The sequence below is a fragment of the Pezoporus occidentalis genome, unplaced genomic scaffold (genome assembly GCF_034315485.1).
Source record: "Pezoporus occidentalis ecotype Australia unplaced genomic scaffold, CSIRO_AGI_Poc_V1 ctg15, whole genome shotgun sequence".
NCBI lineage: Eukaryota > Metazoa > Chordata > Aves > Psittaciformes > Psittacidae > Pezoporus > Pezoporus occidentalis.
The window spans coordinates 3950492-3974826 of NW_026913316.1; the positions used below are offsets into that span (position 1 = coordinate 3950492).

At 40.7% G+C, this 24335-nt stretch overlaps 1 protein-coding gene across 1 annotated transcript; it reads left to right on the forward strand.

The window, feature by feature from the left end:
- Nucleotides 1–148: 148 nt before the first annotated feature.
- On the forward strand, nt 149–23762 carry NSUN2 (NOP2/Sun RNA methyltransferase 2). The gene is made up of 19 exons (XM_062610880.1): nt 149–277; nt 356–513; nt 625–729; nt 833–938; nt 1578–1649; nt 4239–4323; nt 5132–5324; nt 5715–5789; nt 6841–6971; nt 14032–14105; nt 15753–15883; nt 16000–16096; nt 17203–17378; nt 17915–18007; nt 18383–18518; nt 19803–19883; nt 20106–20244; nt 21283–21322; nt 22020–23762. The coding sequence occupies exons 1-19, from the start codon at nt 185–187 to the stop codon at nt 22423–22425; spliced, it is 2391 nt and encodes a 796-aa protein (XP_062466864.1). The 5' UTR covers nt 149–184; the 3' UTR covers nt 22426–23762.
- Nucleotides 23763–24335: the final 573 nt, after the last annotated feature.

Sequence of the window (24335 nt, forward strand, 5' to 3'; positions counted from 1 at the left end):
GGCGGCGGCACGGAAGTGACCCGAATGGCGCTCCCGGGGGTAGGACCAGCGCATGCGCATACCGGCGCGAGCACGCGGTGCGGCTGCCGTGTGTGTGTGCGTGCGGCCCCTCTGCTCGTGAGGGGCGGGAGAGGCCGCACCGACGGCTGGGCGCGTAGCGGGGCTCGTGCGGCGCCTGGCCGCCATGGGCCGCCGCGCGCGCGACCGCAGGCGGCAACAGCAGCAGCGGCAGGAGCGAGGCGGTGACAGCGGCGGTGGCGGCGGCGGGGACCAGGCGGTGAGAGCCAGGCCGGGCCGGGCGGGGAGGGGAGGGCAGCGGCATCGCCGCCGGGCTGACGGTGCCGGCGTGTTTCAGGGCTGGGCCGGCGGCTACCCCGAGATCGTGAAGGAGAATGAGCTGTTCGAGCGGTACTACCGGGAGCTGGGCATCGTGCCCGACGGAGAGTGGGGAGACTTCATGGCGGCGCTGAGGGAGCCGCTGCCCGCCACGCTGCGCATCACCGGCTACCGCAGGTAGGGGCTGGCAGGGGGCCCCGGGCTCGGAGGTACCCTCCGGTTTTACCTGCCGCCTGGGGAAGGCGGGTCCCCATCCTGCCTCATCCTGTGCGCCTCCCTCCTGTGCAGCCACGCCAGAGAGATTCTCCACTGCTTAAAGGAAAAGTACTTCAAGGAGCTGGAGGACCTGGAAGTGGATGGCCAGAAAGTCGAAATGCCGCAGGCGCTGAGCTGGTGAGCGAGGTGCAAGTCAGACAGGCATCCTGTGCAGTCCCGGCATCCAGCCTCATGAATTGGTTTCATTTGCCTTTGCTCTTCTTCTGCCTCTTTGCCCCAGGTATCCAGAAGAGCTAGCCTGGCACACCAACCTGAGCAGAAAAATCTTGCGCAAGTCACCGCAGCTGGAGAAGTTTCATCAGTTTCTGGTTAGCGAGACAGAATGTGTAAGTCCTAGATACACCTTGATTTGTTTCTTTTCTCTTGCAAATCCCGAGCCGTGTTTTGTTTAGCTGTGTTATGAGACATTGAGACCGCACCTTTTCTCTCAGCAGCTGAGTAGCTCAGAAGAATCTCGATTTAGTGTTGGTGTTGACAGTAATTAATCCTACAACTGCTGCAAAACTGCAGTTACAGATGTTTCTCCTGTGCTAATTGCATTTGTTTTTTGCTTGAGAATGTGAAAATGAGTCCCTGTGAAATAATGAGTTGCTCTTAGAAAATAGGTGTTTAAATTCTGTAAAAAGCGTGTGTGCATACGTAACAACACTTACCTTTAGTAATGCATGTTTCTCACTTGCTTGAATCCAGTTTCTCATCTCTGCTGAGCAGAAATTATATCTATAGATTTAACAAAATTAGAACAAATATGCAATTACCAGAGATCTCAGTTGGATGAAAAATGTTGATTTTTGTTGTTGTTGTTACCTGCTACCAAATTTCAATCCTGAATTTATAATAGTGTGGTTTAGATTGCTTTATTTTATTTTATAGAGATTTAAAAAAGTATTGCAAGAGAAATGTGCTCTCTTGTGCAATAAAAAGGAGGGGGTGCTGATCTTTATTTTTGTTCTGTTCCTTTCAAGGGAAATATCAGTCGACAGGAGGCTGTTAGTATGATCCCACCTCTGCTGCTTAATGTTAACCCTCATCATAAGGTAACTCCAGAATATACTGTGTACTGGATTTTTTCCTAGCAGATAGTTTGATTACACTACAAATTACAAGAGCAGTATCAAGGCTGGTGCAGAATTCTGTTATGGAAGAATCAGCTTGATGTCCATGAAACCACTCTGTGGTTGTGTTAATTTTTAATCTGTTTTTCACAATTTCGTTTTCCCTCACAATCAGCTTGCTGGACAATTTTGAAGCATGTTTATGCTTGCTTATTCTTCATAGAATTATAGAATAGTTAGGGTTGGAAAGGGCCTTAAGATCATCTAGTTCCAACCCCCCCTGCCATAGGCAGGGACACCTCACACACTGAACCATGCCACCCAAGGCTCTATCCAACATGGCCTTGAACACCACCAGGGATGGAGCATTCACAACCTCCCTGGGCAACCCATTCCAGTGCCTCACCACCCTTACAGGAAAGAACTTCTGTCTTATATCCAATCTAAACTTCTCCTGTTTAAGTTTAAACCCGTGACCCCTTGTCCTGTCACTACAGTCCCTAATGAAGAGTCCATCCCCAGCATCCTTATAGGCCCCCTTCAGGTACTGGAAGGCTGCTATGAGGTCTCCATGCAGCCTTCTCTTCTCCAGGCTGAACAGCCCCAACTTTCTCAGGCTGTCTTCATACGGGAGGTGCTCCAGTCCCCTGATCATCCTCGTGGTCCTCCTGTGGACTTGTTCCAACAGTTCCATGTCCTTTTTATGTTGAGGACACCAGAACTGCACACAATACTCCCAAGTGAGTTTTCACAAGAGCAGAGTAGAGGGGCAGGATCACCTCCTTCGACCTGCTGGTCATGCTCCTTTTGATGCAGCCCAGGATATGGTTGGCTTTCTGGGCTGCGAGCGCACACTGAAGATGGATCATGTTTATTTTCTCATCAACCAACACTCCCAAGTCCTTCTCCACAGGGCTGCTCTGAATCTCTTCTCTGCTCAACCTGTAGCTGTGCCTGGGATTGCTCCGACCCAGGTGTAGGACCTTGCACTTGGCATGGTTAAACTTCATGAGGTTGGCATCAGCCCACCTCACAAGCGTGTCAAGGTCCCTCTGGATGGCATTCCTTCCCTCCAGCGTATTGACCGAACCACACAGCTCGGTGTCATTGGCAAACTTGCTGAGGGCGCACTCAATCCCACTGTCCATGTCAGCGACGAAGATGTTAAACAGGACTGGTCCCAACACCAATCCCTGAGGGACACCACTCGTTACTGGTCTCCAGCCGGACACTGAGCCATTGACCACAACTCTTTGTGTGCAGCCACCAGCCAGTTCTTACCCACTGAGTGGTTCACCTCTCAAGTTGATGTCTTTCCAATTTAGGGACAAGGATGTCATGTGGGACAGTGTTGAACGCTTTACGCAAGTCCGGATAGATGACATCAGCTGCTCTACCCCTGTCCATCAGTTCTGTAGCCCCATCATAGAAGGCCACTAAATCGGTCAGGCAGGATTTCCCGTTAGTGAAGCCATGCTGGCTGTCACAACGCACTTGTTTTTCATGTGCCTTAGCATGCCTTCCAGCAGAAGGCATTCTTGGTTTTTTTGTGCATTATCTGCAAAAGTGGAAACTGTCAGTGTTACAACTGTTACTTTAAATGGCAGGCATGACAGTGTCTTACTGAGTGTGTTTCATGATGCATTAAGCAGTGCTTATCACATGCTCCTTGAAGCTCTCCATAAGTGCTCTTTGCATCTCCCTGGGATCTGTCATCCAGGTTAGTCTTGTTCATGACAAGAGCTTGTATGGGAACTGGATCAGATCCATCCCTGTCTTTTATACTGTTGTACAATTTCAGCTAACGTTTCTTGTGCTAAAGGTCCAAAGATATTCATATGTTTATGTAACTATGCAAGAAGACTGTAAGCTTCCTTACTTAAGAAGGCAGTGTTAGCTGTCAGATGGTTTGCTGTGAAAGTGACTGTATGAATGACTCCACCACAAGCCAAGTTTGTGATGAACCAGGAGTGAGAAGTAATGCTAGAAATCAGGTGTTGGTAGCTGTGCTGTTCTGTGCTGTTGCTGAGGACAGTTCAGGTAATTTCCAAGTGCTTCTTCAAGGATATTAGAAAGAAGCGGTTTATACTGCCCTGATTTTTTTGGCATTAAAATGCAAATGTGTGGGGAGAGATAGAACTTAATTTTTATGAAATCTGTATAATTAACTGGGCTGATTAATTTACTGATAGTTAAAGGAAAATACTACTTGTTCTTTAGCGTGACTTTGCTTTTAATGTGCGTGTGTATGTAAAGTTCCAGTTCAGCTGAAATTGAGATGATAAAAAGACCATATCCCCCATCTACATTCATATTTCTCTTTCAGATCTTTCTTTTTCAGCTCGTGCATTTGTTCGCTAGAAACTAAAGTCCTTTTTACATATTAGACCCTCAGAGATAAAGCGTACAAAACCTAGAACTTTATGTTTTTGTAAATTGGTCTTCAGAACAATTATAATTCTGCAGCTGTATGCAAAAATATTTAATTTCAACAAGAACACATAGTAAATTTCCCAGACTTAAAAACCATGTAAAGGTAGGACTTGTTATTTAATTTTCTACTGTTTGTAGATTCTAGATATGTGTGCTGCACCTGGATCTAAGACTGCCCAACTGATTGAAATGCTACATGCAGACATGAATGATCCTTTTCCCAGTAAGTCTGAAAAAACTACCAAAAACTTTTGTGACTTTGAATTTTTGCTTTTTCTTGTAAAAGATTGTTATAATTATCACAGTTAAGTAACTGCATTTAACTGCCTTTTGAACCCCCAGTGTGTTGGAATGATACAAGATACCCCCATCTTTGCTTTGAAACTTTGTGGGCTTCCTTGGCTAGAAGAGAGAGATAGATTACATATAGATATAGGTAGATATCTTCACAGTTCAGACTACAGTAGATCTGATTAGCACTTAATTTTTTTATATATATCAGGTTTACCTAGTAGGTGGTGGCCCATAAACCCTTGTGTTACAGTTGTATCCTGCAAACACTGAATTGAGGAGCTTTAGCCTTAGAATGGTCATTATATTTATCTTGTTTATTTCTTTTTAAGCTGCAGAATCTTTACTTTCAGTTAGATGCTCACAGAAAATAGTGCCCATGGAAATTGCGAAGTTAGGGGGAGGGGATTCTTTCTGGATTCTTCTGGAAATCTGATGTACAGAGATTGTGTTCAATGGCAGTGGAGGTTCTTTCTGTTACAGAGGTTTTACTTTGAGAAGTTACTTATTGTTGCTGCATGGAAGCTAGAACTATTGAGACTGTATTTGACACATCAGTTAAACCTCAGCATACTTCATGTTATTTTATGTTCAGTAAGGGGTCCTCTCTTCGTAAGTAGTCTTTTAAGTAAAACTGTTTAGTGAAAGGCTTACACAACTTTGAAGATAAAGCAGTAAACTATGTAAAATTACTTAGCTGTTGAGTAGTAAAGCATCTTCCTAATATTTTTTTTTTCCAGAGGGTTTTGTAATTGCTAATGATGTCGACAACAAGCGCTGCTATTTGCTGGTTCATCAGGCTAAGAGGTTAAACAGTCCGTGCATCATGGTGGTAAATCATGATGCCTCCAGCATTCCTAATCTACAAATAGATGTTGATGGAAGAAAAGAGATCCTCTTCTATGACAGGATTTTATGTGACGTCCCCTGCAGGTATCTTGCACGCAATCTTCGGTGTGCAGATTTTAGTGCACTAAGTGCAGTGTTACAATTTTTGTCTTACTGAGTTATGCTTTTTGAGTTGTTAAGTGAGTTATGATTTATAGTAACTTCCAAAGCAGGTGAATGCCTTAAACTTCTTGGGTAAGAAGATACCAAATCAAGGTGAACGTTTTTCATTCTAAGGGGTACTTAAGTTTGGACCACTTTTGAACTTGGGCTCAGGATTCTGAAATACAAAGATAGCATTGAAGCAAACAATATGACATAGGAGGACTCATTAATGTGGGAGAGGGATTGTTAATACTTTGCTGCCATAAATGTCTTTGATATGAAATAAGTTTCACCCACAAATAATACAGATCTGTTTGACCTCTGTTACAGTGGAGATGGAACTATGAGGAAAAACATTGATGTATGGAAGAAATGGACGACACAAAACAGTTTGCAGCTCCATGGGTAAAAATGCTTATTACACATCTGCACTTTCATTTCTCTCTGCTCCTTTTCCTGTTAACATCTGCATGCATTCATATGTTAATATATAACAAAGCAGAGACTGAGAAGAGTCACTTTTCTCTCAGATCAAGAGCTGATGTACCATTCAGAGAAAGTGTAGTGTTTCAGATATGAGGAGTGTAGTCTGTGAATCTAAATTGCTTGTTTTCTTAAGCATATCTGACATACTAACATTCTTTGAGTTCATTTAGACAAGGTAGCTAATGAAAGAGAGAACAAATAATTTGGTTGGGATTCTTAGTGTTTAGGCAGGTAAAATACTGTTGGAAAATACAACAACTTGTAAGATTTAATAGAAACGTTTTAAAGTCTTAAGAATATTAGAGATGATACATACACGGTTTCAGTTACCTGAGACTTGTTTATGTTAAATGGTGGTGAATGAGTACTTAGCCTAGTGCAGGCACATGGTAAAAAGCAGTAATTTAAACACAGATGGAGAAGCTTAGAACATTTTACTGTGCCTTTGTAACAAGCTGGGAATGCTGTCAGTTACTGTGACTCAGCTGACCTGTGGTGGTAATGCTAGATAACTCATAATTGCAGGTTCTGTTTTAGTTGTCAATATGCAAGCAGGTTATAAGTTCATCATCTGGCTCAGTGTTACTTTTCTCAGAAAGCCAATACTAGCTAAGCTGTGTTGTCCATAATATTTGTAATAGATTGCTTCTCATTTTGACTGTAGATTTCTGAGAAGGAGAGCCAGGTTTTGGGGTGTTATTTTTCTAGTATGGAGTACTTTATAATAAACTTAATGGGACACTAGAAAGAACAACATACAGAATGTTATGTTAGAAGTTATCATGCAGTACTGTTAATGTTTGACCTAATTGCTGTTTTAATAGATGTAATTGTGAGTGTGTCTGCAGTATAGGCTGTTTAGCCCATGGAGCATTATGTGCCTGCGGTATAGCTTCACATGTAAGAAACTTGATGACAAATATTTCTGGTTCCTGAATGATACCTGGCTACATCAAGAGTGTTCTGTTAGATTGCAGTTAAGAATTGCAACCCGTGGTGTTGAACAGCTGGCAGAAGGCGGGAGAATGGTGTATTCCACGTGTTCGTTGAACCCCATTGAAAATGAAGCAGTGATCGCATCTCTGCTGGAAAAGAGCCAAGGTGAGAATTCCCAAGATGGGGAAATCTTTTCCTGAGGCCAAAACACAGTATGTGTATGAAACTACTAGTAATAAGCTTAGTGTAGGTAACATGCTCCTACTATGCAAAACTGCAGCAATTTTTTGGTAGCTGTAGGATTTTACCAGTGTTGTTGATATGAGCAGTCATCTTAAATTGGCCTAAATCGGATGCAAATATAAAACCTGAACAAGTTGTGTTAATAATACACAAAAGACTTCTACAGATCAGTGGAATTTGGTCTGTGTTATCTGGCTTCTGCTAACTGATTCCACTGTTTGGATTCCATGTCTGATATTCATATTTCCTTCGGAAAACATGGTGTGGGACACTAGCGCTGTATGTTGCAGGAGTAAAAAGCCCAGAGTACACTTTAAGCAGGTAGAGGAATGTTACTGTGCATCAGCAGGTGGAGGTCACTGATACCTTTAGCATCCTTTGACCCACAGTTTGGCAGACTTGGACTTTTAAAGTCTTTAAGCTTTTGACCCACAGTTTGGCAGACTTGGACTTTTAAAGTCTTTAAGCTTACGGGTTTTTTTTACACTTTTGACTTGCATATGAAGGCTTGCTTAAGTTGCTGTTAGGTCTTTATCATCTGAAGTAACAAGAGGTAGAAAAATTAAGATGAGCTGGGAAGCAGCGCTGCACCGGTTTGTGATGGTAGGGTTTAGTAGCCCAGATTTATGGTCTTGAGCGGATGGACACTTTTTTCCGAGTGAGTAACCTGAAGTTTGGAGATATCTAATTGGATTTCACATTAAAAGTTCCACAGACTAAGTTGAGCCTTGTACAGAGCAGAAGCAGTTGTAGTGCCTCTGGAGCTGAGCTGGTTCTGGAAGTAGACTAGTCTGTTTTGTGTAATGTTTTCTTTGTTCCAGTCACTATTCTGGCCACCAATTACGTGTGAAATTTCATTGTCTCAGAAAAGCAGTTTAGCTAAAATGCCTGGAGATAATTAAGAACTGACTATTCAATTTCCAGTCAAAGGACATTTTTATTTAGAGGTAATTTCTTTGGTAGATGAACGGGAGAACAGCGTGTTATACGACATAGACATGTTTCATGTAAATTATAGTATGCTTGGCTTATTGAAGGCTGTAGTACACCAGAGTTAAGTTAAAAGGTTATTGGAAAGCAGTAAGGACTAATTTGTGTAGGAGCATAGAGCAGTATGGATGTTAATGAGGCCAACAATTGTAGCATCTTGGGCAAATTCAGTACTTGAAAATAAGGATCTTGACTGGCTATTGTGGCATTTGGATCTTGTCTCTGCCCAGTGGAGGTATTCTGAAGCTTACTTGGAGGCTATGGTGTGTCCCAGTGAGTGCATGTTATCCTTGGGGCTTCAATGTAGATGTAGCAAAAGAAGGATAAAGTAACACAGTAGTCTGCAGGGGGCATTGAACCTCAAGTATTTGCTCAGGTCAGTCTAGAAGATTTGTTGGTTCTTGGGTGTTAACTTAATCCTAGCACTGTGTTACATGGCTACTTGTAGAGCAGATCAGAGATTGCTTTCCCCTTAGGCCTGGAGTAAGAAAAAGGCACTTTTGTACCATGTTTCTCTACTGAGAATTGTAGTATTTCTGACAAACTATTTAGTGCCTGCTCAGTCTGATGTAGTCTTGAGGTATCAGTTGAAGTCATGCTGTAGGTAGGCAGGAATATTTAAAGGACAGGTTTAATCAGATCTGAAATGTCTTTTTGGAGTTCATCCATAAATTCATGTATCAGTCATTTATTTAAGACCTGCTTAAAGTGTTACTGTAAGAGTAAATGGTTAGTCATTTAGAACAGGTTGTTAAATTGTGTACAACATGAGAAAAAGCCTACCTAGCTGTTAGAATTCAGAATCACAAAAAAGAAATTTTCAGGTTATTCTTTAGAGAGATCACCTATTTAAACAGTAAGTTTTTATACCATTCTTTCTGGAGTTGGGACAGCTTTAAGTTCTTATTCAGTAGAGGAAGTTATACTCTGTTGATGTCATTTGTAGATGTATTTATTTTATATGTCTTTGTAGCATGACTATTTATATGTTATTTGTAGCATTATGTATTGTAGGCACATCGCCTTTTGTCGTAGAATCATAGGATGGTTTGGTTTTGGAAGGGATCATCCAGTTCCAGCCCCCCTGCCATGGGCAGGTGTAAGCGGCGAGGAGAAGCAGACAAGCCAACCCAATATGGGTGATAAGCAACTTCTAGTTTATTTGTGACGCAGTTCACACATATATAGGAGTGGTATTCAGCCACTCCTTCTTGGCAGAACAGTATTGGTTAGCCCCCACAGCTTCCTCCACATTCTCCTCCCAGGTCCGGTCTCCGGCCACCTGTGGGGGCCACCCCCTGCCTTGCTTGCACAGTCCTCCAGAACTCTATGGTTCTGCTCTTAGAGTCATTCTGCAACAATTCCCCCCTTTTTCTTTGTGCAAGCAAGGCATTATGGGTTATTCTGTTCACCTGTTTTATCACACAACTATAAACAAGTCTAATAGCTACGATGATTAACCTAACAATGATACATAAGTGCAATACTTTAAACAGCAGTGTTTGACTCAACCTGTAATGCCCCGTGAAGACAACCATCTAGTTATTCTTAGGATATTGCTCATTTACTATTGCTGGGTAAGCTGAGCCAGGGTTCTCAGCTGTGCGTGCATCGAATTAGCATAATCAGAGAGACTCATACAACACATTCCATCAAACTCTTCACATCCATGTCCCTGTTCCAACAACAAAAGGTTCTGCAGTGTTGCATGTCTTACAGAGTCAACATTAAAACAAATCAGGAATTGCCTTCGATGTAGAATTGTCTGCTTAGCAACTCAGCAACCCAGTCTGCTTAGTTGAGCCAAGGCCCCGGCTGAAGCACTTACAGTGATTCGGCATATTATGATTGGATACATGTTTTGAAGACCCTTAGTGACTAACATATAATTGGTTAAACACAGGTGTGAGAACTCAACCTTGAAAGCTTGCCAACAGTCCACAGTTCTCATTAACTTGGTGAATTCCAGCCTCTTATCTTGCTTGCTTAAGCTTCTTCAGGCCTCTCATGGCCTTGCTGTGTCTTTCAGGACTATTCAAAGTTTATGTACCAATTATGCATTCTCCTGTGAGAACACTGTCTCCACATCTCCCCCCTTTTGTTTTATCCAGTAACAAGTCGCTACTACAGCAAGGCACACACACATTTACATTAGCAGAGTAACTATTACAGGGTGCAGCAGCATGTTGAAGATGCTGATGGCAGTGAAGGACTAGCCAAAGAAATTTCTTACCAGTGGAATTCTCCCCCCTCTTAATTTGTTCCATCACCTGCTTTATAACACTACCATTGTATTAAAATTTTTCTAGCTTTTGCCTTAGCATTTTCTAGGAGCTACTGCAAATTTCCATACTCTAACATCTCATTTACAAGTGACAAATCTATACAATACAAGGTGCAGTTTCTTATTAACAACTAGCTAGTAAATACAGGTGGTTTTATACACAAAATCACAACCTCTAATATAGCTACTTTACAAGCACACATATTCAGGATGTTACTTTTCAGTTGCCCCCAAGTGATGTTTTGCAGTTATTTGTTCTTTCTCTTCCTCCATCTCATTCTGCTTGGGGTAATCACGGTCAGCTCCTGTAGCTGAGGCATCAGGTTTATCCATTCGTCTGTCCAGCTCATGGCAGGGCTTCACAAACTTTGCACAGTCGCCATGGACCTGTAGGCAGGAGGGCACAAATATACCCCCTCCCCCAGGTTATCAGTTCTTGAGAAGTAGACAGGTTAAAGTTAAATGTAACATCATTACTCTCTCTCTCCCCCCTCTTTTTTTTTGAGTCCCTGCAAAAGCCATCATTACTCCCACTACAGTCCCACGTACAGAACGTGGCACAAGGACCCTGTGGAGACTAACAGCAAACCAGCTCCGAGAAGCATCATTGCAGTGCGAGGTGGCAGGCTCAACCTTAGCGGGCGTCCCCGCAGAGGCTCTGCCTCCCCCACATTGTATGAGGCTTGGGCTTTTATACTGACCAAAATGCACACTCATTCCGACACAGGTGGCCAGCCTGTGCTGGAAGAAGTGGCCAGCAGTATCTACAGAGGTCTCCAAGGGTTGACAGAAACCTGGACATACTTATATTTACCAACTTCTGGTACATGAGTATCACAGAGAAACTGTATGGGCTCCCCCTGTCAATTGCAAGAAAAAAATCATAATATATACAGCTTGAGTATAAGAGGATTTTAACACATACGTGGTCACCGTTTGCCAGGCCTCCTTAACTATTTTGAGATCAAGAGCTTCCCACTCTTTAGCCCCTGCTGTGTAGTAAACACAAGATATGCAAAAATGCCCATTGCAGAAAATTCCCCAGTAATGATCACATATTTGGTTACCCATTGTTACAACTGAGCGTCTTCAGGGCCAGCAAGTCTGAGCAGACCGACCCGGGAGACAAAGAGTCAGGGTCTGGAAGCAGAGGACACAAATCTGGCTCGGATTCAGGGGACTCGGGGGCTGATCCTGCGCCGAACTCGGGGTCTCCGTTGCTCGCAGCTGTGTCTTTCTTATCAGATGTATCTCGTTCGGTATGTGGCCATCTGCAGACCTGGCTCCTCCGTGACTGAGTTAAAAGTTTTTTCACTCTAGGGCATAGTGGGTTGGAGAGGCTCACGGTTCCTTTAAGTCTCCCGCTAGCGCATGATCCCTATTTTTTACTGCGTGCTTCACAGTGGCGCTGCAATCGATTCGGCGCCGAGGCACCGCCCTCTTTCATTCGGATTCCTCGACATTTATCATGCGTATACCTTCTAATATACTTTCTCTGTCCTTTTCAAAGTCCCTACTTTCGGAACTGGGGTGGTGGGGGAGCAGGGGTTACACCTCCTCCGCGGCACCTTCTGATGGAGGGGGAGAAAAGGAAGGGGGGGGTGGGAAACCCTGTGCTCCCGCGAGTTGGGGGGGGGGGGAACGAGTTGTAATCTTCCCCCGGTTTCAACCGACCGGGGACGTCTGTTCCTAGTTTCTCCGTTGCTACCGCGGCAGTTTTCTTTTCTGCCTTGTATCTTTTTATACAGTTCATTACTTCCCTCCGTGGTTTACCGAGTTTCTTTGCCTTTTTATAATCATTAAGCACTGAGTCAAATAGTTCATCACCAAACTTTCGCCACTCACTCTCCTCAAATATTGTATTAGGATCTGCAAAAAAAATCTCTTAGCCTTCCCTACAGGCAGTAGACCTGCTAGCTGCTTTAGAGTCTCAGGCTCAATTCCCCGCTTTTATAAAAAGCACTGTAAAAAGTTCAGGGCTCAGTTCCCCGCTTTTATAAAAAGCACTGTAATAAGTCCAGGGCTACCTCTCGGTCCATTTTCATGGCCAGCCTTTTCCGGATCGTCTTCTTCTGGGTCGTCCTGTAACCTCAGTCTCCGGATCGGCCTCCCGACGCAGCAGTGTCTGGTTCACCCCAGCGGCGGATTCTTTCGGTTGATCCAAGCACCCGGGTCCGTCACGCCACCGCAGCAGCATTGCCCGCGCTGCCCGGCCGCTGCCGCCGGCGCCGCTCTCTCGCCGTTCCGGGTCCCCGTCGACCGGGGCCCTGTATCCCGGGTCCCCGCTAGTCGGGGCCCTGTATCCCGGGTCCCCGCTAGTCGGGGCCCTGTATCCCGGGTCCCCGTCGGCCGGGGCCCTTTATCCCGGGTCCCCGCTAGTCGGGGCCCTGTATCCTGGGTCCCCGTCAGCCGGGGCCCTGTATCCCGGGTCCCCGCTAGTCGGGGCCCTGTATCCCGGGTCCCCGCTAGTCGGAGCCGTATAATCCAGGTCCCCAGCGACCAGGGCCCTGTAATCCGCGTCCCTGTTCGGGCGCCATTTGTAAGCGGCGAGGAGAAGCAGACAGGCCAACCCAATATGAGTGATAAACAACTTCTGGTTTATTTGTGACGCAGTTCACACATATATAGGAGTGGTATTCAGCCACTCCTTCTTGGCACAACAGTATTGGTTAGCCCCCACAGCTTCCTCCACATTCTCCTCCCAGGTCCGGTCTCCGGCCACCTGTGGGGGCCACCCCCTGCCTTGCTTGCACAGTCCTCCAGAACTCTATGGTTCTGCTCTTAGAGTCATTCTGCAACAGTCAGGGACACCTTCCACTAGACCAGGTTGCTCAAAGCCCCATCCAACCTGGCCTTGAACACTGACAGAGATGAGGCAGGCACAACTTCTCTGGGCAACCTGTGCCAGTGCCTCACCACCCTCGCAGTAAAGAACTTCTTCCTTAATATCTAATATAAATCTACCTTCTTTCAACTTAAAGCCATTGCCCTTTGTCCTATCCCTACACACCCTTGTAGAAAGTCCCTATCCGGCTTCCTTGTAGCCCCTTTTTAGGTACTGGAAGGCTGCTATAAGGTCTCCCTTGAGCCTTATCCAGGCTCTGCAACCCCAGCTCTCTCAGCCTGTCTTTATGGGAGAGGTGCACCAGCCCTCTGATCATCTTCATGGCACTCCTCTGGAACTGTTTAAGCACATCCATGTACTTTACTGTTACAGTTTGAAAGTTTCCTTTCCATTAAAAAAAAAATAAATTCTTTTTCCTCTCACACTGGAATAAATTAAGATTTTAAGTCCATAAAATGAGAATCTGTCAAGCATTTTAAAAGGCTTAGTCACCCCAAAAGAGTACCTTTCTGAGAAATACTGAGTAAGTGAGGATAAAAACTTCTATGACTGCATTGCCTGGAACACTGACGTTTATGATATGGGTTGTACAGTATTACTCTATGCAGCTGCTGCAAAAAATATCTTACCATTATGTTTTGGTTAATTTATAGGTTGCAAACATACGGAGTTACTACGAACAGTTCTTGACATCTAGTTCATTTACATTGCAGTGCTTTTGTAATATTTTGTTCCTTGAAAATTTTAAAAAGCAATGGTCTTAAAATGGTCTTTAAACTTGACAGAAAACTATCTTTGTAAAAGTTAATTAGGAATACAACTGTCAAGTCTGTTTTAAAGAACGTGTATATTCTTGATTTCAGGTGCCTTAGAACTTGCCGATGTCTCTTCTGAGTTACCAGGTTTGAAGAGGATGCCAGGAGTTACAAAATGGAAGGTACTGCACCTCATGCTTCTGTGAAGTTCTTGGTCTGTGGTCGAGTGTTAAGTTAGGGAGATATTGAAGTTTATTTAACATTTCAAAACATAAGATTGAGCTGAAGTAATGGTAGTGATTTGCTGTTTAGAGGTTTAGACAATATAGCATTGTAGGGGAGAGGGCTAAAAACCTTTCTAATGGTAAGTTCTTACTTCCTCATCTGCTGTCATCTTTTTCCTCTAGCTTTCTTTGCTGTCTCTTGTATTTTATAGAATTCCCTTTTCTAACGTGCGCATGTGGCCTATAGGTGGCAACATAATTTCAGCCACTTTCAAGTTACCGCTCCTGCCTGTACGGCCTGTGAGTGTTAGATTTTACAGTTCTTGAGCTGGTCCGTTTGAGTTATTTGGAAGTAAAAGCTGTTAAACCCTTTCTGGAAGTCAGCAATAAAATCTGCAGTGCTGCGAGCAATCCTAGAATATTAGTGGAATTATATATTCTGTTCCACAACTTCCGTGGTTTCGGTTCTGGAAACAGACTAGCAGGGAGGAGCAAAACCCCCCAGAGCTGCTTCAGCTTCGTGATAAGAGTATAATCCAGAAGAGTAGAAGTTCTTCCTGGTAGTAGGAAAAGAAGCTCTGATGAACTTCTGATTATGAGCGAGTGCCTTAGTGACCCCATTGGTGGCTCTGTCTTCTCTCACCATTTCACTAGTCTCTTGCAATGGTAGTTGGCAGGTTTATGCCTGTCCACAAGATGCATGGAATAAAGATTTGTTTATGTTCTGCCATTGGAAATTCAGCCTAGAAACCAGCTGGTTTCTTTCTTCTGAAAGTTCTGAAAAATTAAATTTCATGCTTGTAACTGAAGGATAAATGTAAAATGCATAACTGGCTTATGATTTTAATTTTACTATATTTTTACTGCATAGAGGTACAATATATACATATATATATAAAGATCCCTAAGAGTATATCTTGTTCCCTATAATACTGTATTATGTAATTAATCTTAGACCGCAGTTACAGATACGTTCTGAATCCTGGCTGAAAATACAGGCACTACAAAATTTATGGTTCTTCAGTAACTTCCCTTGAAAACATCTTTATCATGACCTATATGTGCTATGGCAGGGGTCCATGCTTACCAAGCTGTTGTGTTGCATTCTTGGATCTTTCTTATGTAATGAAATTGGGATTCCTTGTTTGTAAACCCTTATTAGGCTGCAGTATCCTCTTGGTGTATTGCACAGAAGCTGCCTATAGCAGAATGTTTCACAGCCAGTCTTATGGCAGAAAAGTAGTGTATCTTAAATTTGATGCCTTACTAATCTTCTTACATGTTCTACCACTACTCTTCCTTTGGATTTTGGCAGTCTGTATGTTGTAGCAAGTTACCAGAGATCACTGGATTTTATTCTTCACAAGTCTGTACTTGACTACACACTTTTTGAAGCATACAAGAAGCTAAGAGGTACAGCTGGCAAGAATCTCATGTACACATACAGTGCACAAAGAAACAATACACTTTGAAGAACTTGATTTACTATACCAGAAAATAACTTGCCTTTCTTAGCATCTGAACCTTGGTTTGAATGTATTTTAATTAAAACTTGTAAAATGGTGATGCATATTCTTCACAGTATTTATATTTACTCCTTTGAAGGTAATGCTGAAAGATGGACAGTGGCTTGAAGAGTGGAAAGATGTGCCTTCAAATAGACAAACACAAATACGTCCCACTATGTTTCCTGTAAAAGATGAAGAGAAGCTGAAGGCAATGAATCTAGAGCGTTGGTAAGTTTTCCAAGAGTAGATTTTACCCTGAAAGTAAATATAAATGTGATGCTTCTAGTACTGTGAAAGCCTGAATGCTGCTGATGAATGCATTGCAACATTTTTTTCTCCTCTAGTCTTAGGATATTGCCACATCATCAGAACACAGGAGGTTTCTTTGTGGCTGTGTTAATAAAAAAATCACCAATGCCTTGGAATAAACGCCAGCCTAAGGTAACTTCTTTTAAAGGAGCTAAAATGTTAACTTTTACTAACATTTCTGGATTATTTTTGGAAAGCTTATATGATAGAAAATATACTATAACTGTTTTGTATCTGCCTTTCAGTCATAGTTCAGATTGTCAGTTAAAAATAAGTTCCTAAATCCTGTAAGAACTAAAAAAAAAAAAACAAAAAAAACCAAACAAACAAAAAAAAAAAAAAAATCTAAAAATTTTGAAATCATAGTAAAATAGCAAGGTAAAACTTGAACCCGAAGTTAAGGTTTTGAAAGAACTACAGAAGCAGATCAGGTTGGGCTGCTAGAGCTGTCACTTCCTTCGTCCTTCTGCTGAAGGCTTTTTTTCTGCTGTGTTGTAAGCAAATTCTGATTTCAGTTTATCTTACTCTGGGCTGGTTGCTCAGAAGTGATTCACCAACAGATTAGTCTAGCAGCTCAGCAGCCAGGGAATGGATATAAACCTGTTAGGAGCAGCAGCAGCTTCAGCCACCTGACTTTAATCCATTTGTTGTCAATTGTCTTTAAAATCCTGTCAACAGGATTTTAAGTTGACATGATTTGTTTGATCTCTTATGTTGCTGATATCTTTGAGAGAAACTTCTTGTTTGTACCCTTTTTAGCTGTTTCTGTTTATTTGATTTGCATCATTAGAAGTGTATGTGGCAGTAAGGAAGAAGCATTTATTCAGAAGCAAGCATCATCCAAACAGTTTATACTGTTCTAAGTTTAATGTTGTAGCACTCTTACAAAAAGGGTGCAGCAGCAAGATGTGTGAGTCATTTTGAGTGCTAGAAGGAAAGCAGGAGATCCTGACTTAAAATAGTCTTCTCTTTGAGTGCTTGAACACGATTTTGTAAATGGTACAAAAATAGCTTTCCTAAACAGTTAGTAAGAAATTGTCCAGATCAGTACTAGAGGTAAATGCAACTTGTAATGGTATCTTCATTTAGTAATCAGATTAACTCCCTAAATGGATCTGTTTAAGTCCTTACATACAAATTGATAAGCATTAAGTACGTGCAAAGAGAGAATATAGGTACCTCTTACTACAACTTAGACACTATTTCTGCTTTGTTGAAAATACTGCAATTTGAAATAGGCTCATCAGAAATTACCACAAAGAACAGGAGATGCTGAAGTGACAGCAGCCAATTCAGATAATGGTTCTGAACATATTACTGAAGAACTAACACTTGATGAAAATGAAGAGTCTAAGAAAAAGCAAGAATTGCAGAATTCAGACACTGAACAAAGCAAAAAGGAAGGAGTATGTGGGTAAGAGGCCATGTCTCAGTATTTGTCCTATGACAGATTCGTAATTGCTGAGTATTCTATAGTTCTTTTGTTACTGGACTCATTTAGAAGTCGATCAAGAAGAATAAATTAATTTGATCAGTTGTCCTTTATTTCCACATTCTCTGTTTTGTATTTCAGCAAGTTAGGAAAATAACTACTTTTCTTGCTAGCATTTGTAAAGTCTGTTAGTCCTTTCTTCTCTGTTAAGGAAAAAAAAAAAAACAACTTTCAGAAGTTAACCTTTGGAAGATCTTTACTGTCTTCACAATTACTCCCTCAGAAATATCTTTTTACCATTTCTACGGTTTCTGTTCTCAAGCATTGCTTTCACTTCTTAAAATGAGGAAGTTAAATTGTGGGTAGTGTTTTCTTAATAAAGCACAGGAAAACGTCAGTATTCTGCTTGGTATATTATCGTTACCATAAGACAAATGTTGACTAAATGAACTGAATATACTGAGTTTAAACCGGCTACTTTTATTAAAATTGAAACTGCAGTGGCATTTTCTTTTCAGACCACCACCATCTAAAAAAATGAAGTTGTTTGGTTTTAAAGAAGACCCTTTTGTGTTTCTCCCTGAAGATGATCCATTGTTCCTTCCTATCCAGTAAGAAAAAAATGTTTCTGTTTTGGCTGTAAGATTTCTAGTAGTTTAAGAATATCAGTAGTTCACTTCATCACAAAAGATGGGCCCAGCTAGTCATACATAAAACTTTTCCCTGACTTTGCACCAGGTGCCCCTCTCTTCAACACTTAAAACTGTTATATGAAAATAGCCAACTCTAGTTTGCACTGGAAATTTTCAAGTGTATCTTCATGTCTGTGACAGCTTGTCTTTTCTGATGTCATGCATCTTAGAAAGTCTAGCTCTGGAGCCAGAGTTAAGTGTTTGCAGAGATAGCTTGAGGAAATGGGCTGAGCCATGCATTTTGAGTATGTAATTTCATTGCTTAGTTAATCAAAACAAGTATTATGGCCACAGGAAGTTTTATGCATTGGACCCATCATTTCCCAAGATGAATTTACTAACCCGAACTCAAGAAGGAAAGAAGAGACAGCTGTACATGGTTTCTAAGGAGCTAAGGAATGTGCTTCTGAACAACAGTGAGAAGATGAAGGTATGGTTCATCTCTTCATGTTTTCACAACAGAGATTATAAACATCAGTGAATGTCGCCTTGAACTTTATTGCAGATCTTGTTGTTTATATAGATTAGCCCTCTGATAGGCCTTGTTTGCGTTGGTTTTTTTTTTTTGTATGTATGTTTTCTTCAAGAGATGAGGAGTTGTCTCTGAGAAGTAAATAACGCTCTCCAAGGTTAAAATCGGTATGTTTTTTGGCAGATGCAAGGGAACTTAAGAATAGAAGAAGGGAATCTATAACTGCTGTGTGTATACCGGCGTTTTTGCATGGTCTTCAGCTACTTTCACAGGTTTACATTAAGGCTGTTGTATTTATGAGCCCCTTAATTATAAAAGTATTAAGAGCTTTGAAACCTACCAAAAATAATAGTTAACTTCAGCTGAATTATTAGCTGGCTGTGTTACATGGGGACATTGTTTAAATAATTTTAACTACTGAACATTTTGGAAAGTTATTAAGCTGAATGGTAATGGGATAAGAAGTATTTTTTGTGAATTAGAGGGGAAAATTTTATATATATTTTTTTTTTTATATGACTCCCCATAGAAAATGCCTTGCAAATGCTAAAGATTTGTCTGACAACTTGTTGAATAATGTAAGTTAGAATGGGGATATCTAGTCCAGCTTCCTTCCTGCCCCAAGCAGAGCTAACTTCAAAGCTAGGTAAGAGAGTTCAGGGCCTCGTAAAATCAAATCTTGAAGGTGTCCAAAGATACTCATTGCATCTTTGCAGGTCTTTGAGATGGATAAATAATTACGCTTTTATCTAACATATAGGAAGTGGCTACATAATGCACCAGTTCCTTAAAGTTTTGTCAGTTATGTTAGGTAGTGAGACTCTGGGTACTGCAAAGGATGTCGTGTCCTAATATTAAGCACTTGTGCACTTTAAAAATCCTGTCTTGATCGACCTTCCCAGAATCACCCAGAAAATTCTTTCTCAAAATTAAAATTAGATCTTAATAGTTCTGTGCCCTCATTTTAAGACTGCCACTTCTTCACAGTGTTCAGGTTTAAACATGAAGAGGAGTAAAAAACGTTTATGTTGAGAGAGAATTGTGTTTTGATAGCAGGAATTCCTTTTTCCCTTGAATTAATTTTCACATGAATTTAATTTAGTGTCCAGTGCAAATGAACATTACAGCAGAATTATTCTTTATTCCTTCTTTTAGTGAAAACAGTTGAGAAAAAGCAAAGTTCAGAGTGGTAATTTAGAATTTATACTCCTTAATGATAATCTTTGGCTTTGCCATTTGCAGGTTATTAACACAGGGATAAAAGTCTGGTCTCGCAACACTGATGGGGAACAGTTTGGATGTGCGTTCAGATTAGCACAAGAGGTAATTTCAGAATGTATTTTCAATGGAGATACTTTCATTTCTCCTAAAGCCTATAGCACAGCTGGCATTAACTTTGTCAGATTAATGACAATTAGCATTTTCAGTATGGTTTAAAATGTGAAAATTGTTTTCTGACATTAGCTAAAGAAAATACTGGTTTAACAATTTTCTTCAGAAAGTAGAGATTGCAATTTGAAATAATTACATTTATTTATTAAACAGGGAATTTATACTCTGTACCCATTCATTCATGCAAGGATTATAAATGTCTGCATAGAAGATGTTAAAATTCTGCTAACCCAGGAAAATCCATTCTTAAGTAAATTTAGCAGTGAAACACAGAAGAAAGTCAAAGACATGGGTAAGCCTTCTAATTTGTGCTATGACAAAAGTATTGTATATACATATTGTATATATTTATATATATGTAACATATATATATACACATATATATTTTTATATATAATGTAGTATAATATATATATTTTATATATATATAGAAAAGACTATGAGAATCCTGCCACATAAACTGCTAAAAATTTTGGCTAGATTTATCTTAAATATACTTAGTAATTAAGTAAGTAAGCATTATGGAAACCTAGCGTGCTACTACAAACTGTAGTCCTTTCTGATCTCAGCCTTTAACGTTTATGAACTCCAGAGAACAGAAGACACCAAACTTGTGACTTCTGTGGCACAGTGGTGTGAGGCAGCATTTAAAATACCTTATGACCATAGATTTTATATATGCTACTGATATTTATGTGTTAGTGCTCCAGCTGAAACTGTTTGTCATCTGCAGTTGTTTATCATTATTTTCTGTATCAAATTCAGTTATTCAGGTTTTTATTTTCTTAAATATGGGGATCAATGTCTAGTCATAATAAGTTTTTATTTCCTTTGTGCTGCATGCTTGAAGAAATGGAAGGCTGGTTTTCTGTCTTTTGTTTATGTTTATTTCCAAATCATCGCTGGTCCTTGTACTTCAGTGTTTGATGAGATGAAATGGGAGGAACAATTGTTCTAAAGTTTGGGCTGGTATACTCTTAATGTTCATTTTACTTAAGTGAAAGTGGCTTCCTAGGTTCACTGAGTAAAGTAATCCGCTACATGTTTTTTTAGTTTGATTTCTTTGTTTGTGTGGGAGCAGGGTTAGCGGTTGCTTTTGTAATTATAGAAACACTTTGGTCTGGAGAAAAAAAGACAAAATAAAAAGATTAAAACTGATAACTGTCTATAGCTCACTGTACTGACATAGATAACTGTTAACAGCTCGTACTTTGTGACTGTCTAAAAACTTGTTTTCTTGAACATTTTCAAATTGCAGTAATTTTAACATTGTACCAAGTAAGTCATCTGTTTTGGTTTTGTTCCCCCATCCCCTTCCCTTTCCTTGTAGCAATGGGAAGTATAGTTCTGAAGTACGACCCAGACCCTGCGTAAGTAGATGTGTTGCTTTCTGTTGATGCAGTTTTATAACTTAGACAAGAATTTTTCACTCGGCCAAAACAGAAGTGGAGGCATAGAGGGGCTGTGAGGCCAACAGTAGCACCAGACAGGATACAAAGAATATAACAGGGAAAGAAGCTATCTTGCTTGTGTATTCTTAAAACAGCTGTAGGGTTTAGCTTTATAAAGGAGAGCTAGTAGTTCTGCCAGAGGTTCACAGTATCATTGCATGTGATTTGTGTGCATGTTTGGTTGGTTGTTACCCTGTGGAGTCCAGTATTTGGAATAGAAAAAGCTAAACTTTTTTGTTGTTCCTGTTTCTTGTAAAGTAGTATTAGAAGCTCTTGAGAACTTTTAAAATGTAAGCTTTCATCTTGCTGTTGCTTATATTGGTTTGAAACCAGAGCTAGAAAATTGTTTTGCCTGTTGCAGAAATTTAATAACATTGAGCTTATTTGTTTTGCTTGCTTGCTTGTAAACAGCCAGGCGTCTGTTTAGATATTAAGTAAGTTAAGTTTAGATATTATAAGTTAAGACAAATTTACTTGTCTTCTGTAATTACTTATAAAATGCATTCAGTGTTAAAGATTGTGCACTTAATGTACGTGCAGACAGGGTATGGCTATTAAGTTAAGTTTTGAAGATTAACTTTCTCATAGTCAACTGAATGTAACTGCTTGTTTATAGGAAACCTGATGATCTTCAGTGCCCTATACTGCTGTGTGGTTGGCAAGGGAAGACATCACTCCGTGCCTTTGTGCCCAGGAATGAGAGACTTCACTACCTGAGGATGATGGGAGTTGAAGTGTTTAAAGCAAAGAGGAAAGATGAGGAATCGAAAAGTAAAGCAGAGGAAGAAGTTCAACATAGGCTGGCACAAACAGAGGAAGGAATGGATGTAGAAGACAAAGAACATGATTTAGTCACAAAAATGGAAGCAGAAATAGGTGAAGAATCTTCCCACAGTCCTGTGGAAAACAGTGCTATGGAAGTAGAAAATAAAATCGAGGATTTAGGTCAATCTGGTAAAAATGCCAATAGTCATGTAATTCAGGAAAGCAAAGACACAGAGAAGAGTAATGTGAAAGATTAGGTTTCTTTCTCTGTTACTTGGCAGCTTCTGTGAGGCTGACATCCAGACTTGTGCTTTTAGCATGGAAGTGTATTTTAAATTTTCATTCGGAATGGGATGTTCCTCTTTTAAAGTTCCACCTATTTTATTTTTTAAGCGAATACTATATATAAAGATATTTCTTTTCAAGTGTGTCTTCTTTTTACCATTTTAAGCTCTCTATTACTGGTGGGTTTCTGTGTCTGTTGCTGGCAACAGACCACGCGCCAGTAAAAGCTAAAGCCCATATTTGAAATGGAATAGTGGTATGTACAAACAAACTACCTGTGTAACTGATCGAGAATTCCTCCAGAAGAAAACACCTGTTTCTTTCAAAACACATTAGTCCTGGAACAACAGTTTTCTCTTAATATTGCTTACTCCATCTACCACCCAGTCTGATGACTACTTACACAGGTTCTTAAATGGGTAAGGGAATCAGTGTGAGTATGCATAAAAATGCATGTATAGGATAAATAACTGAGAACCTGGTTAACAAAACCACGCATCTGGAAACAAAAATGCAGAACACATTTTGCCGGAGACTGATGTTTGAAATTCTTCTTCAGAGTGACAAATTTCTTGACAGGCACAGCTAGTGAATGTTGTTTACTAGATCTTCAGCTATGCTGAGCATACCTGAGACTTGTACCTTGAAATGTGCCTGTTTTAAAAGTCTGTGACTTTCCTTCAAATCTGCTGCAGTCATCTGTTTCTCCATCATTTCTTCAGTTGCGAGTAATCTCTGATTTTGCAACATACTTGTTTATAGCTGAAATAACAGTTTAAAAAGCCCTGTGGAGGTATAAATGTTGTTGTATAGTAAATGTCTAAAAGAGGTTATTTAGGTGCAGAAGGGTAATTTACCTAATCTGACTTTGAAAAAAATAGTGGCTACCTCAGAAACTTATAAATTCCATCCTTTGTGGCTTAGTTTCGGCAGTACTCTTTATACTTGTATCAAGTGGACCTGAAAGGAAAGTGACCCAAGGTACAAGGCATTGTCCTTCTGTAGGACAATGCCAATCACATGGTGATGCAAATATTTGTGTTGCTTGTCAAACTGAGTTTCACCATGTTTATTTTTACCAATGACGTCCTAATGTGGCTCGGATCCATTTGCTGTACCTTGCTACAGCACTTTGTGATGCTTGCCCTTGAAATACTTCATCAGAGGGAGTATTCTTAAGGGAGGGATGTAAAAGTGAAATAATGGCATGTCCTCTGATGAGATATGCAGTGAAGACCCATTGACAGGACTAGCTTCCTCTTGAGAGTCTGTAAAATAGGTTAATAAAACATCAGTTCTTGCCCTTGTACTTTGCTAACGTCTGAGTTTGTTCTTTCAATCAGGAGCTACAATTGGACAGGTGCCTTTTTGGCAGGTCCTTAGGCTGAAGAGAAGCATAGGAGAAATTTCTTTTGAATCGAGGTATATGCAGAGTACAATTTCTAATTCTGACAAGTGTATGAGGAAAAAAAAAGCAACTTGAAACTTCAGGCATGAAACATCACTGCATTTATTCTGGCATTTGAAGTGGAAGACCAGGATCATTTTTAAATCCTCATCACCATCACAGTCTGCAGTACTCAACCCTGAGGATGACTTGATTTTAATCCATCTAATCTTTTTATGCTGTAATAATCTCCATAAATTGCTAGAAGGTCAAGTGTTAAAACTCATGTGAAGAAACCAGAATTAAGTTTTTGAATTATGCCTGTATCTACTGATGTGCCTTAGCAGCAGTTTAAGCTTTGTTTCAGTCAGTGGCTCTGCTAAGGATACAAGTTTATGACAAGCTGATAAGAATACTTGTGATACAGACAATCCAGACAAATCACCAAAAGCTAAGAACTTTATAGAAAATAAAGAATCTTGTTTTTTTATGGAC

Coding starts and splice junctions, on each gene's coding strand:
- NSUN2 (XM_062610880.1), top strand. CDS start 185: ATGGGCCGCCGCGCGCGCGACCGCAGGCGGCAACAGCAGCAGCGGCAG. Junction 4,324..5,131: donor CATGAATGATCCTTTTCCCA/GTAAGTCTGAAA, acceptor TTTTTTTTCCAG/AGGGTTTTGTAATTGCTAAT. Junction 18,519..19,802: donor ACAACAGTGAGAAGATGAAG/GTATGGTTCATC, acceptor TGCCATTTGCAG/GTTATTAACACAGGGATAAA.